The following is a 14,102-nucleotide window of genomic DNA, read 5'->3' on the forward strand; positions in this document are numbered from 1 at the left end:
AAAATTGGTATTTGGGAAGTATAAATGGTTTCAGTTCAAGAATCCCAACTCTGATTAGATGTTCTGTCCACTGCCAAGTAGCCCAGCTAAGAAGATGCTTGGAGAAGATGTCCAATGCCACTCATTTCATGAAACCATCATGTGCCTTAGGGCAGGGCAGGGTTCTTAGGAATTAAAGGAACTTTTACTTATTCTCTAAAGGCAAAGATTTACTAGTCTACTGGAAGCCTTTGTTTACATCTTGAATTTTCAACTTTCTTCTAAAGCTTTTCAGGGTTCCAGTTCTAATTATTCATAGTTATTGGATTCCTATGTTTCCATCTAAGTGGATGTGTTTTCAATAGTGAATGTGAATGTTGTTAGTAAAAGGGAATCTTTTCATATTTAATGTCAGATGCCACTTCAGATTCTTGCATTTCTGTTTTTTCCCATTACTTGTTCAACAAGCTCTGAAATAAAACCAGTTTATCACACAGATAAATTGATCACTTGTCAGTTTTTCACATAGGTATGTGTGATAAAGTATATAAGTAATATAGTTAAGATGTTCTAGCCACCATTTCATAGGGGATCTGAAACAACTTGTCCCTGCTTCTTTGTTCCATGGAAAGTATTTGGTTCATTTTCTTTAGATCACATTCAAGCAGCTGGGCAGCTACTTTTACCTTAAAAAAATCTATTTGTTGTTTGTTTTGTATCTTGTTTTATTTATGTTATCAGTGGCTTTTTTAAACATTAATAATAGCATTTATGCTTTTTCTTTTCAGTGCTTTTTCTTCCCAAAGGCCCTTCCCACTGAATACTCTCCAGATAGTCCCACTATTAGACCCAGATCCCCTTTATCATCATTATCATTGTCATCATCATTGTACATTTAGATTTCATACATATATGAGTGAGAGAGGTAGAAACAGACAAAAGCTAGAGAACAATCTAATGATCTAGGAATCAAACATTAACCCAATTCTCACAACAAGCTAAAAGTAGAACCTCCAAAACCCTTTACTCCAATCTAGGTTTATGTCTATGCTTTCTTCTAACAATTATAGAGATGTATAAAAGGAAAACAGTGTAATAGAGAGTATAAGATAAGAAAATATTTAGAATGGTGAAAGAGCAGTCTTAAAAACTGTCTACCTCATGACTTCCATGGTCTGAATGTAACACTGTGGTTGTGAAATCATGACTTGCCACACAGAGATTCTTACTTGAAATACACTAATAACTTTTTTTTTTTTTTTTTTTGGGTCTGGTCGTGGGGCCTGAACTCTGGGCCTGGGCGCTGTCCCTCAGCTCTTCAGCTCAAGGCTAGCGCTCTACCACTTGAGCCACAGCGCCACTTCTGGCTTTTTTCTTTTTGCTTATGTGGTGCTAAGGAATTGAACCCAGGGCCTAAGGCATGCAAGGCAAGCGCTCTACCACTGAGCCACCTTCCAGCCCACTAATAACTTTTTTATAACTGAATTCAGTTTTCTTATAGTAAAGCAGTTAGCCCTTCTTTTTCTGTAATCTCTCTCTCTCTCTCTCTCTCTTTTTTTTTTTTTTTTACAGAACTTTACTATACGCATAGCTTTGTATCATGAGTTAGTTGATTCAGTTAATTCACTAAAGACTAGGAAAGATGGTTATAAGAAACCAACTTTGTTCTTTAATATCTAAGTATTTTTTTGAAACACAGACACCTGGGAGAACCTTTGAGTATTCTCTCTAAAAAAGTTCAAGCCTTTTTTTTTTTTTGCCAGTCTTGGGGCTGGAGCTCAGGGCCTGGGCACTATCCCTGAGCTTGCTTTCCTCAAGGCTAGTGCCCTACCACTTTGAGCCACAGTGCCACTTCCGGCTTTTTCTATTTATGTAGTACTGAGGAATTGAACCGTGGCTTCATGAATGCTCGGCAAGCACTCTACCACTAAGCCACATTCCCAGTCCACAAAGCCTATTCTTAAGGGTCCAAGATGGACCTATAAATATCTCTGTTTAACAACATAGCAGTGATTTTTTGAATCCTTTCCTTAATGTCAAGGCATTACTGGAAACCAGTAGAAGAGTTCATTAATTTACTAATAATTCTAAGAAAAATAGTATTTTTAAATGTTTGCCTTATAAAGGCTGTTAATGAGTATTTGAGAGAGGAGTTCTTATACATTTTCTGGAAACATAATTTTTCACATAAGATATTTAGATTTGCTAAGTATCCTGTTGACTCAGGGTAAGGTGAGAGCTCTTTATTATAACTAATTAATCTGATGACTTGAAGAATATCTTTTGTATCTTCAGAGTTTGTACTTTTTTTAACCTTATTCACAAACATATATATCAATCTGCCTTCCTCAGTAAATGGAGTTCCTTGGCCTCAAGAGGCAACACGCCGAAATAGCCATACTTTCAACTGCAGGATGCTAATTCACCCTCCAGACGAGCCAGGTACAGAAAACCAAGAAGCTTGCCAGCGGTATGAAGTAATGCAGTGTTTCACTGTGTCACAGCCAAAGTCAATTCAAGAAGATGGAGAAGGTAAAGGCAAATAGTGATTTTGAAGTGTTTGCTTTCTCTAGGATTTAAAGAAACAAGGAGACAATTATAAATGACCTTCTATGGATAGTATTTTTCTTACTATGTATCCTAACAGCAATCCAATTTGCTATGTATTTCTTAATATTCTAATCGCCTGCTTTAATATGCCCCAAATTCTCAGCCTTAAGCTGGCATTCCCACTAAAATGTCAAATAATGCAAGCCAACTTGCTGTCTAGAAATAAGAGATGCAACTAACAGCTGTCAGTTGGAAATGTACCAGATGTAGCAGGCTCTTGAACAGCTCTGATTTTTTGTTTAAAATGTAGGAACATTGGAGAATAGAGTTGACATTTTTCAGGCTACGTGAGGTAATTTATAAGGAGAAAGTAGATGATGAAAGCTCTGATAGGAACGTGGGATTAGCATAGACAGGTATGAATCTTCTATGTAAGCTTAGACTGGGCTAAGCTTATGAACACCACAACTGGGACCTGAATTAAGGACAAAGAAAGGTTGTAGATAAGAAGTCAGTCAGATGCAAAAAAAAGCCATGTATTTAACATGACTCACTAGGAGGTGAAGGTCACAATTGATTGGAAAGTTTTCACAAAATACTCAAGCCAATCCAATATGATTATCTATGTGATTGTATTTCATACCCTTTAAACTAAATTCGGGAATTATTCTTTAAAAAAATGTATATCCTAAAAACACAGAGTCCTCTGTTGCTAGATATATAGGGAGATGTTGGCAAAAATTTGTAATAATTTCCAGTGGCAGTCTTGCCCATATAACTGTAACCCCTCTATTTGGTATTTTCACAATAAAAAATAATAATAATAATTTCCAGTGGCAGGAGAATTGCAAGTTCAAAATGAGGGCTACATGGTGAAATCATTCCTCTGATAAAGCAAAATAAATACATTTGGGAATCTTACCAAATTTGCAAATCAAAATTTCTTATGTGGATCCATATTACTCATGTTGAAATTTAGACCTATAGACATATCATACTCTGTACTGAACCTAGTAAGTCAGTCTTATATCAACTATATCAGTATAGTGGTTATAAGAGTAATCTTTCAGAATTAATTATTGATGAAAATAGAAAAAAGACTGAAAAACTATATTTTACTAAATGTTTCTTTGGGGGTGATTAGTATAGCTCAGCAGTGAAACAGGTACTTAGCATGTACAGGTTCCTAGGTTTAGCCCCTAGTACCCTCCACTCAAAAAAAATCAAAACAGCAATAATAATAACATGGTGTTGTTTAATCTAATCCAAACTACTACTTCAGTTAGCACTCAAGTACATGAGAATTACCAGTCTTGTCTAGTTTATATGAGCATTCGACAGGAAGCAGTACTTTATCATTTTACCTGCCTGTTTAGCATTGCTAGCATTTTTTTTTTTTTTTTTTGGGTTGTGGGCTTGAACTCTGGGACTGGGCACTGTCCGTGAGCTCTTCAGCTCAAGGCGAGCACTCTACCACTTGAGCCACAGTGCCACTTCCAGTTTTCTGGTGGTTAATTGGAGATAAGAGTCTCACGGACTTTCCTTGCCTGGGCTGGCTTTGAACTGCATTCCTCAGATCTCAGCCTCCTGAGTAGCTAAGATTACAGGCATGAGCCACCGGCACCCAGCTTATTGCCAGCAATTTTATTTGCAATATACTACTAGATCAGAGTGATTCTAGTATTATGATAAATTCTATAGAATGTATTTTTTTTATGAAAACCATGAAGTGGCTGGGTACCAATGAATGGTTCGTGCCTATAATAAATACTAGCTACTCAGGAGGCTGAGGTCTGAGGATCACAATTCAAAACCAGCCCAAGCAGGAAAAGTATGTGAGACTTTTTGTTGGTTGCTACTTAACCAACAAAAAGCCAAAAGTGTTATAGTGCTAGTCTTAAGCAAAAACAAACAAACAAAAAACTCAAGAGAAAAAAAAAACTCAAGAACAAAAAACATAAAAACTTAAGAACAGTGCCCAGGACCTGAGTTCAAGCCTCAGGACCAGCATACACACACAGAATTAAGTGATTAATGTAAAAATTTTCTCTACCCTCTTTTCTTCACTTTCTCCATTTTGTTTTCAACAGATTTCCAGTCATGTCTGATTTGTATTGCGAGGCGATTACCTCGGCCTCCAGCCATTACAGGAGTAGAGTCCTTTATGACCAAGCAAGATACTACAGGTAATCACTATAAAGTTCAGAATGTTCCAAAAGTATTAATAATGTGATTATTGTAAGCATTATACACACCTTTGGTCCTCAGCTCCACCCAAACCTGAGCTTCTCCCTGTCCTGGAGTTCAGGCCACACAGCTGGCCCCTCCCTCTCTCTGCCCAGACCCACCTGAACTCCATCTACCTCACTCTTCCTACCTCCCAGACCCTGCTGCTACCTAGATAGTGGAGGTTGCCATGTGCTCTCTCCGGGAGAAATAAGGCTCCTCTAATAAACCTTGTAATAATTTTTCTCCTGTGCCTGCCTGCCTCTGCTTGGTCCCCTGGGATGGATGTGACGGATCCCTTCAATTATGTCCCCAAAACTAATTAGCCAAAAAGTTGTCTGTCCTCTATGATAAATTTAGCCTTTACTTCCTAGTCTTACCCACAAAACATTCTAAATAGTGGTCTTGATACTATGCATTTTAGATGCTATAATCATTGTCATGGGTAGACTGTTGAGGACAAATTTAAAGCCATTTTTGTACTTACATTTGTTGGACTATAAATTGTATTTTATAATTGTGAAAGAAAATAAATTTGGAAGATGGAAGACATATAAAACAATGAAAATATGGGTTTTAATATTATATTTAAATATATTGGCTCTTTTTCCCCGATTTTTTCTTTAAATTTATTCAGTACATGCTGAATCAGTCCCTAGAAGTAGCCATCATACTGTGTGATTGCTCAGTGTCTGTGGCCGAGCAAAAACCAATACTGTGGTACACTTTCTTTTTTGGTCGATTGTGGGGCTTGAACTCTGGGCCTGGGCACTGTCCTTTAGTTCTTCAGCTCAAGGTGAGCACTCTACCACTTGAGCCATAGTGCTCTTCAAGCTTTCTGGTGGTTAATTTGAGATAAGAGTCCTGCTTGGGTTCACTTTGAACCGTGATCCTCAGATCTCAGCCTCCTGAGTAGCTAGGATTACAGGCATGAGCCACTGATGCCCAGCTGATGTGGTATACTCTGATAGTCCCAGTTACTAGGGAGACTGAGGCAGAAGGATCAGTTGGGCACACAAGTTCAAGACCAACCTGGGCAATATAGCCAGAACCCATCTCAAAAAGAAAAATTATATAAGAAGGATGTCAGTATAGTAATTAAATATGTGATACATTTTAAATATAGAGGTATGTTATGGTATAAATGAAGATCTATTTTTAAATTTACTACTCTGTAAAACCTGTCTGCCTATCTGAAGCTCAAGCTGATATTGAGCTTTTGGGCCCCAAACGATGAAATTGTGCCAGCTATCCAAAGTGTAGGTGTTGAAATTGAGTATCAAGGAACTATCTTGGTACAAACTCCTGTACCAGTACAGAAAGGTGTATTAGAAGAATTGAAAGGAAGTGGTAGAACTACAGAGTAATAGCAGAGTAGCCTGAAAAGAAAGCATTTTTTTTTAAGATTTATTTCAGATTTGACTTTCACCAAGAAAAATGGCCACTGTTCTTTACAACTTCTAATGTAGTTTACTTAGATTGTTTCTTAATTTTTAATGGTATTGTTAAAGTTCCCTTTAAAAAGCAGAAGTATTCTAAACTGAACAGTTCATGATTTTCCTTTAAGGTACTTATTCCATTACTTGTCTTTTTAGTATCATTGCTGACAACTTAATCACTTTCTCCCTACTAGTCCCACATAGACTCTGGACTCTCTTGCTTTCTGTGGGCAAACACTGACATAAAACACACTCTCCCTTAGTCATTGCTTATGAGTAACATTACTACACATGAAGATTACGTTGTAGTAGAATAGCTGCTGTAAGCAGTAGTCAGACATAGTAAGGAACCATAACTAAATAATAAAAGAAAGGAGGAAAATGGGTAGAAGAAATAATTAGGTATTCACAGAAAAGAAATGTTAATAGTGAATGGACATATTAGGAATTAAGGAAATCCAGATTTAGACCACATTAATATATCATTTTTTACCTACTAATTTGAGAAAAATAAAGAAGCCTGCTATACCAAGTGATTTAAAAAAAAAAAAAAGCCAAGTTAGCAGTAATTTTTTTTGTCTCTTTTGGTACTGGAGCATGAACCCAGAATCTTATGTATGCAGATAACAAAACAGGTATGAAGAATTAAGCCAACTACAATCCCAGCACTGAGGAGGATGAGGTTAGGAGGATGGAGAGTTTTGAGGCCAGCCTAGACTACATAGTGTGCCCCTGCCTCAATTAAAAGAAGATTTTGCAGGGCTGGGAAAGTGGCTCAGTGGTAGAGCGCTTGCCTTGCATGCATAAGGCCCTGGGTTCGATTCCTCAGCACCACATAATCAGGGGGAAAAAAACCGGAAGTGGCGCTATGCCTCAAGTGGTAGAGTGCTAGCCTTGAGCTGAAGAGCTGAGGGACAGCACCCAGGCCCAGAGTTCAGGCCCATGACCGGACCCAAAAAAAAAAAAAAAAGATTTTGCTGGGAGCTCACACCTGTAATCCTAGATAATCAGGAGGCTGAGGCCTGAGGATTACAATTTGAAGCCAGCTCAGGCAAGCATTTGTGAGACTCATATTTCCAATTAATCACTGGGAGCGGAAGGGGAAGTGGGGGAAAACACTGGAAATGGAGCTGTGACTGAGTGGCAGAGCTCTAATCTTGAGCACAAAAGCTTAAGGACAACATCCAGGCCCTGAGTTCAAGCCCAGGACCAACACCAAAAACAAAAGAATTACAGACTACATTAATTGGCTGCTGATTGCAGTGGGAGTAACTTACCAGAATTCCCTCATTAACAACTTAGGACATTTGATCAAATATGATAATAGAAAATAACCAATGGGTTTTATAAAGCATATGTATAGTGTACATAAATGCTTAGTGTTTCCTGCTATTCTAACTTAACTGTTGATGACTCTAGACTTTATTTATATATTTTTGTTGGTCGTGGGTCTTGAACTCTGGGCCTGGGCACTGTCTTTGAGCTCTTCAGCCCAAGGCAAGCACTCTACCACTTGAGCCACAGCACCACTTCCTGTTTTCTGGAGGTTAATTGGCTTTGAACTTTGATCCTCAGATCTCAGCCTCCTGTAGCTAGGATTACAGGTATGAGCCATCAGTTCCCCAGCATTCTAGACTTTAGTTTTCAGTACACTATTTCCTGTACTCCAAAAGGAGATCGAAAGAGAAAGTCTTGCTTACTTTCTCATATTCTTTTCACTAGGTTGATAGGAAATAATTTAAAACAGTAATGTATCTTACCACTGCCTCTGTTTCCCCAATAAGTAATGCAGTGAATGGTGAACTGATAGAAAATAGAATCCAAGAGCAAGCCAAAAGAGTTAGAACTACATTAGTCTCAACAGTTTTAGGTTATTGTGATATGACTTTAATAATGCAACTGGCATTGAATTTTAAAATACGACCTTCTTATGCATAACACATCTAAGACCAAAACAGCTTTTATCCTGCCTCTAATATACTCCCGTTACCATATGTAATAAAAATTAATAGTGCATGCTAATGCTTTTGCCTACTGAGTATTGGGAGAAGTGGAAAGCTCTGTACATGTAGTTGTTAGTTTTGAAATACAAGTGACTTATATCAAGAAGCTATTATAAATATAAACTTTCATTCTTTTTGTAGGTAAAATCATCTCTATTGACACTAGTTCCCTAAGAGCTGCTGGCAGAACTGGCTGGGAAGATTTAGTGAGGAAATGCATTTATGCTTTTTTCCAACCTCAGGGCAGAGAGCCATCTTATGCCAGACAACTGTTTCAAGAAGGTAAAGTTTTCTCTCACTTATTTTCATTACATTGTTCTTTATAAATATTGAATAGTTTCTGTAGAACTTATAGCTTGATAAGTATTTTCTCCAAATTATGGTTTTTATAATAATCAGATAGGAAAGGAAGAAATGGGTAAGCAAAGTAACTCATGAGTGGATCCTGAAATCCAGGATGCACATTCTCAAAAACAGGATGTCCTGTGACAGTCACTCACTCATCCATTAATTCATTCATTCAGCAGACATGTGTCAAAGTTCCTAGCATGCATAGAATACTATGCATATGACAGGATTACAGCAGTGCTCTGAGTATACTAGAATATATAAAAGCTCTATAAATCATTGTGACCCAGGCTATGATAGACATGTAACTAAAGAAGGAAAATAGAAATTCTGACTTGGAGAATCTGATGTCTTCAGATAAGAAGTGATATTTCTGTCTGGCTCCTGAAGGTCTTTCCCAGCAGAAGAAGCATGTAAGGCTGTTTTTGGATAATGCAAAGATTAGTATCATGCACATTAACTATGTGGTTGTTGAAGTATGTATCTCTTGACTCAGGGCAAAATTCCAAGTTATAACCAATGCCCTGTGACATTATTAGCTATTGAATGCTACTATATCTTAATAAGTTCCACAGACATACAAGTACATCCCTGCCATTAAAGAATTAAATAATAGGGCTGGGAAGGTGGCTCAGTGGTAGAGTGCTTGCCTTGCATGCATGAGGCCCTGGGTTCGATTTCCCAGCACCACATAAGCAAAAAGAAAAAAGCCGGAAGTGGCGCTGTGGCTCAAGTGGTAGAGCGCTAGCCTTGAGCTGAAGAGCTGAGGGACAGCACCCAGGCCCAGAGTTCAGGCCCATGACCGGACCCCCCCCCCCCAAAAAAAAAAAAAAAGAATTAAATAATAAATAGAAAAGGTAAGGAAAGTTATCTGAGAATAAAGGCCAGAACGTTCACAGAGATTCAAGGTTAAGGGATTTCAGTGTACTTTTTAAAAATGTAATTTTGTAATTGTGGTAGTCTAATAGTCCTTTTTCAAAGCAATTTTTCCTCTAGCCTTTGTATAACCTCTTTCTAAAGTCATTTCTAAAAAACATTTTTTCATTATTCTGTCATCCATTTTGGCCTTAACATTTTTCCTATAACATTAAATTTTCTCAATTTATAGATGATTTGTCATTCATTACATTTTAGGTCAGCTGATTAGAATTGGAGGAAATAGCTTTTTTTCAGGGTGCCATCTATATAAATCTATGTAAATCTACAGTCCTTGTTACTCAAGGACAGCTTCCTATAGACTAGTAGTTGTCCAGCAGAGCCTTACATACCACCTCTTTAGATTGTATTTTATTGTAAAGAGCCAAGATTTTAACTTTGTCCAGGTACTTACAAATTAGAGCCAATATGCCAACCATTGGATGGCTGGATGGGAGTGTTTGTTTGTTTGTTTTTGTTTTGCTAGTCCTGGGGATTGAACTCAGGGCCTGGGTACTGTCCCTGAGCTTCTCTTGCTCAAGGCTAGCACTCTACCACTTGAGCCACAGCACCACTTCTGGCCTTTTCTGTTCATGTGGTACTGAGGAATCGAACCCAGGGCTTCATGCATGCTAGGTGAGCACACTACCACTAAACCACAGTCCCAGCCCTGTGAGAACTTTTTTTTACACTATACTCAAAGTGACACTTGACTATTGCATAGGTTGGTACTAAGAGCATTGTCTCCAAATACTGCCTAAAGTGTTACTTAGTATGGTGTCTCTGTGCTTTTTTCCTTAATTTTTAAGGTAAACCTGCCAACGCTTTGCTTAAAAGACAACTTTATTTGCCTATTATTTACACATACTTCAACCAAGGCAAAGCAAGTCCTCATTATTCCTTTATTGTCTGACAGATATGATTAAACCATAGTTTAACAATGTGTTTCTAAACCCTTAGTATTCTCTATAAATAGGTTGATTAAAGTATAACAAATAACAAACCCTACATTAACATAAAACAATTTAGAGGAAAATGTAAAGAAATACAAATACAATCCAACACCTTTTATTTGTCATTTCTTAGTGTCTTCTCCTACAGTTCTTTAAAAAAGAATTCCCTAAAAAATAAAAAAAAAAGAATTCCCTGATAGAAATAACTTGTATTTTTCTCAGAACTCAGATGGCCAGAGTTCATTTGACTTTGTTTTTAATGTTTTAGAGATTCAAGACAGTTATCAAACAGCCTTCAAGATGGAGCACATGTTTTTCTGGTATTTTACATTCAGTTGTATCTAGCCTGATTACACTAATGTGCAGATTACCTGTTTAGAAAAAAAATACCCTACCTGTTTAAAAAAAAAAAAAAATTGACCTTCAAGCAAGTATGGTGGTTCATGTCTGTAATCCTCATTACTCAGGAGACAGAGACAGGAGAATCTAACATCTACAAATCCCTGACTTCCATCTCTAGTTTTTCATATTTATGCACTCACAAATTCATACACATTCTGACCTGCTGAGTTAAAGTCTGAGATAAAGATATCTTAAGTCTTTAAACTAATGCTTAAATTTAATAAACATGGGTCAGTCTATCAAGAGTGAAAAGGGGTATAATTTACATTGGTAGTTTTCTTATTGTATCTTCTACTTAAAGACAGGATGAACAGAGTGAGACACTCCTGTTAGAATGATTGTTACCAAAAAGACAAAAGATAACAAATATTGGCAAGAATATGGAGAAAAGACAGCCCTTAGCATGCTGTTGTTGAGAATGTAAATTAGTACAGCCATTATGCAAGAATGATATAGTGTTTCCTCAAAAAAATTAAAATAGAACTGCCATATGATCCAGCAATCTCACTTATGGGCATATAACCTATGGAACTGAAATCAGTATGTTGAAGAACTAGCTCTATTCCTGTGTTTATTGCAACACTATTTACAGTAGCCAAGGTACAAAATCAATCTAAGTCCTCATCAACAGATGTGTGGAAAATGAAAATATGTATATTCACTCAATGGACTACTATTCAGTCATAAAATAAGGAAATCCTGTATTTTTTTACAACATGGATATCTTAGAAGATATTAGGTTAAGTGGAATAACCCAGGCACAGAACACATGATCTCACTGATATGTAGAATCTAAAATAATTTTCTCAAGAATTAGAGTAGAAAGATGGCTGCTAGAATATGAGTGGTTGGCAGGGACAGGAGGAGGGCTTTCAGGGATGAGGTTGGTCAAAGGATTACAGTTAAGTCTGAGAAATAAGTTTAAGAAATATGGGGGCTGAGAATGTGGCTTAATGGTAGAGTGCTTGCTTAGCATGCATGAAGGCCTAGGTTCGATTCCTTAGTACCACATAAACAGAAAAATCCATAAGTGGGGCTGTGGTTCAGATGATAGAGTACTAGCATTGGCCTGAGTTTGAGCCCCAGACAAGGAAGGAAGGAAGGGAGGGAGCCAGGGAGCCAGGGAGCCTAAGGAAGGGAAGGGAAAGGGAGGAGAAGGGAAAAGGGAAGGGGAAAGACAGGAAGAAAGGAAGAAAGAGAAAGGAAGGAAGGAAGGAAGGAAGGAAAATAGGAAGGAAGAAAGGAAGGAAAGAAAGATCTATTGTACACCATAGTGGTGTCCACAACATAACTGTATTCATGAGGAATGCCAGGAGAGTAGTTGGTAGTGTTCTTTCCATGAAAACAGTGACTAAGTAAGGTGCTATGTATGTTAATTAGCTAGGTTTAAATATCCACAATGGTTAAGTACTTTAAGGCATTATGTTCTACAGAATAAATACATACAATTTTATCTGCCAGTCTGAATAAATTGGAGAGGAAAAGTAGAACAGATTATGCCACTATACATACATATATAAATACATATATATAAATATATCCTTGATTTTGTGTAAAATTTTACAAAGACTGATAATTAGGCAAGGAAAATTTGTCCTCCATCTGTCATCTTTTTTTCCTACTTATTAACTCATTCTGAAGGCAGCAGCTTGTATAAAATCCTAATATGCATTAAAATGTTTAATTTGTAATATAGTATTCAGCTGCTTTTTTTTTTGGCAGAGGTAACTTATGAAGTGCTTTTAAAGAACGTTTACTATTTCCCAGAGTTGAATTTCAAACTGTCTTTAAGTCAAAAATTATGTGGGAACACTTGCATGGGCTACATTAAAGCTGAGACTGGGATTACTAGAGCAACTGTTCAGACTAGTAGAGAAATGGAAGTGTGCATAGTTTGGAAAAGGTTCTTTGCTCTGGTCAATTCAGAACTATTACTCTGAAGGAAGGTTTGCTAAGCCCAATAAGACAGATGCTTGTAGGCAGTGTTAACCAAGATTTCTTTTTTTTTTTTTTTTTTTGGGTCCGGTCGTGGGGCCTGAACTCTGGGCCTGGGCGCTGTCCCTCAGCTCTTCAGCTCAAGGCTAGCACTCTACCACTTGAGCTTTTTTCTTTTTGCTTATGTGGTGGTGAGGACTCGAACCCAGGGCCTCAGGCATGCAAGGCAAGCATTCTACCACTGAGCCACCTTCCCAGCCCTAACCAAGATTTCTTCAGTGTCTGTAGTAGTCTAAGATGTTTCCAGAGAAGTTTGGAAAACATAAACCTAAGTTTCATAAGATATTAATAGCTGTAACTAGGAAGTAATGTTTCATGCTTAATTAAGTTTGGGATATGCTTCAATCTCCCACTTTGGGAATTCGAAAAAATATAGTGAAGCCATTTAAGCCTCAGAAAGTTCTTACTCAGATTAACTTTTCTACAAAACACTCTTTCCATAGCAATTATGGAGAATACTAGTCATGAGAAATGTTTATTTATTTATATATAACCTATAAAGAGTTTCATGAAAAAGTTTCATTTAACACTTTGCAATGATGTAATAGGTCATCATTTCTTCTCTATAGCAAATTATTTGAAAAAGTAAAATAAGAAAGCCCAGCACAAATAATATAATCTCACTTTTATATGTCTTCCTATTTATTTAATTCTAGAAGAGGGATGGGATTACAAATAACTTTCTTATTCTTGTTCATCTTTCTGTTGTCTTAGGTTTTTGTTTTTGTTTTGTTTTGTTTTTTTGTATCGGCCATGAGGCTTGAATTCTGTACCTGGGCACTGGGCACTGTCCCTGAGCTCTTCAGCTCAAGGCTAGCCACTTGAGCCATAGCACTACTCCAAGCCTTTTTGTTTATGTGGTGCTGAGGAATTGAGTCCAGGTTCTTATGTATGCAATGCAGGCACTCTACCACTGAGCCACCTTCCTAGCTCCTGCCTTAGTTTTATAATCATAAAATATTTGCATTTTTAAAGGAAATGAGTAGTGTTAGAAAAGGTTTTCATAGTATCAAGACTATGGAAGTATTGCTTAAAACATTAAGTATACTCATAGTAATAATTAACCCAGAATGTTCTTTGAGGCTGTGTAATGTCATTAATTCCATGGTCCACATAACAGAGTTAACTAAAAATCTTTTTATGGGCTGGGAAGGTGGCTCAGTGGTAGAATGCTTACCTTGTATGAATGAGGCCCTGATTCCTCAGCACCACATAAGCAGAAAAAGCAGGCAGTGGTGCTGTGAACTGAAGAGCTGAGAGACAGCACCCAGGCCCAGAGTTCAGGCCCCACT

The 14,102-nt window shown here is 37.4% G+C and overlaps 1 protein-coding gene across 5 annotated transcripts in view; it reads left to right on the forward strand.

Annotated features, from left to right (window-relative positions):
* Positions 1–14,102, forward strand: part of Ncoa1 (nuclear receptor coactivator 1) — a 206,445-nt gene that overhangs the window by 136,976 nt on the left and 55,367 nt on the right. For all 5 annotated transcript variants that reach the window (XM_042696731.1, XM_042696727.1, XM_042696729.1 and 2 more), the window contains 3 exons: positions 2,332–2,511; positions 4,620–4,715; positions 8,339–8,479. In XM_042696731.1, the coding sequence (XP_042552665.1) occupies positions 2,332–2,511; positions 4,620–4,715; positions 8,339–8,479 (417 nt within the window). The remainder of the gene's footprint in view (positions 1–2,331; positions 2,512–4,619; positions 4,716–8,338; positions 8,480–14,102) is intronic.

This window comes from Dipodomys spectabilis, unplaced genomic scaffold (assembly GCF_019054845.1).
Source record: "Dipodomys spectabilis isolate Male_0828 unplaced genomic scaffold, ASM1905484v1 ptg000210l, whole genome shotgun sequence".
Lineage (NCBI taxonomy): Eukaryota > Metazoa > Chordata > Mammalia > Rodentia > Heteromyidae > Dipodomys > Dipodomys spectabilis.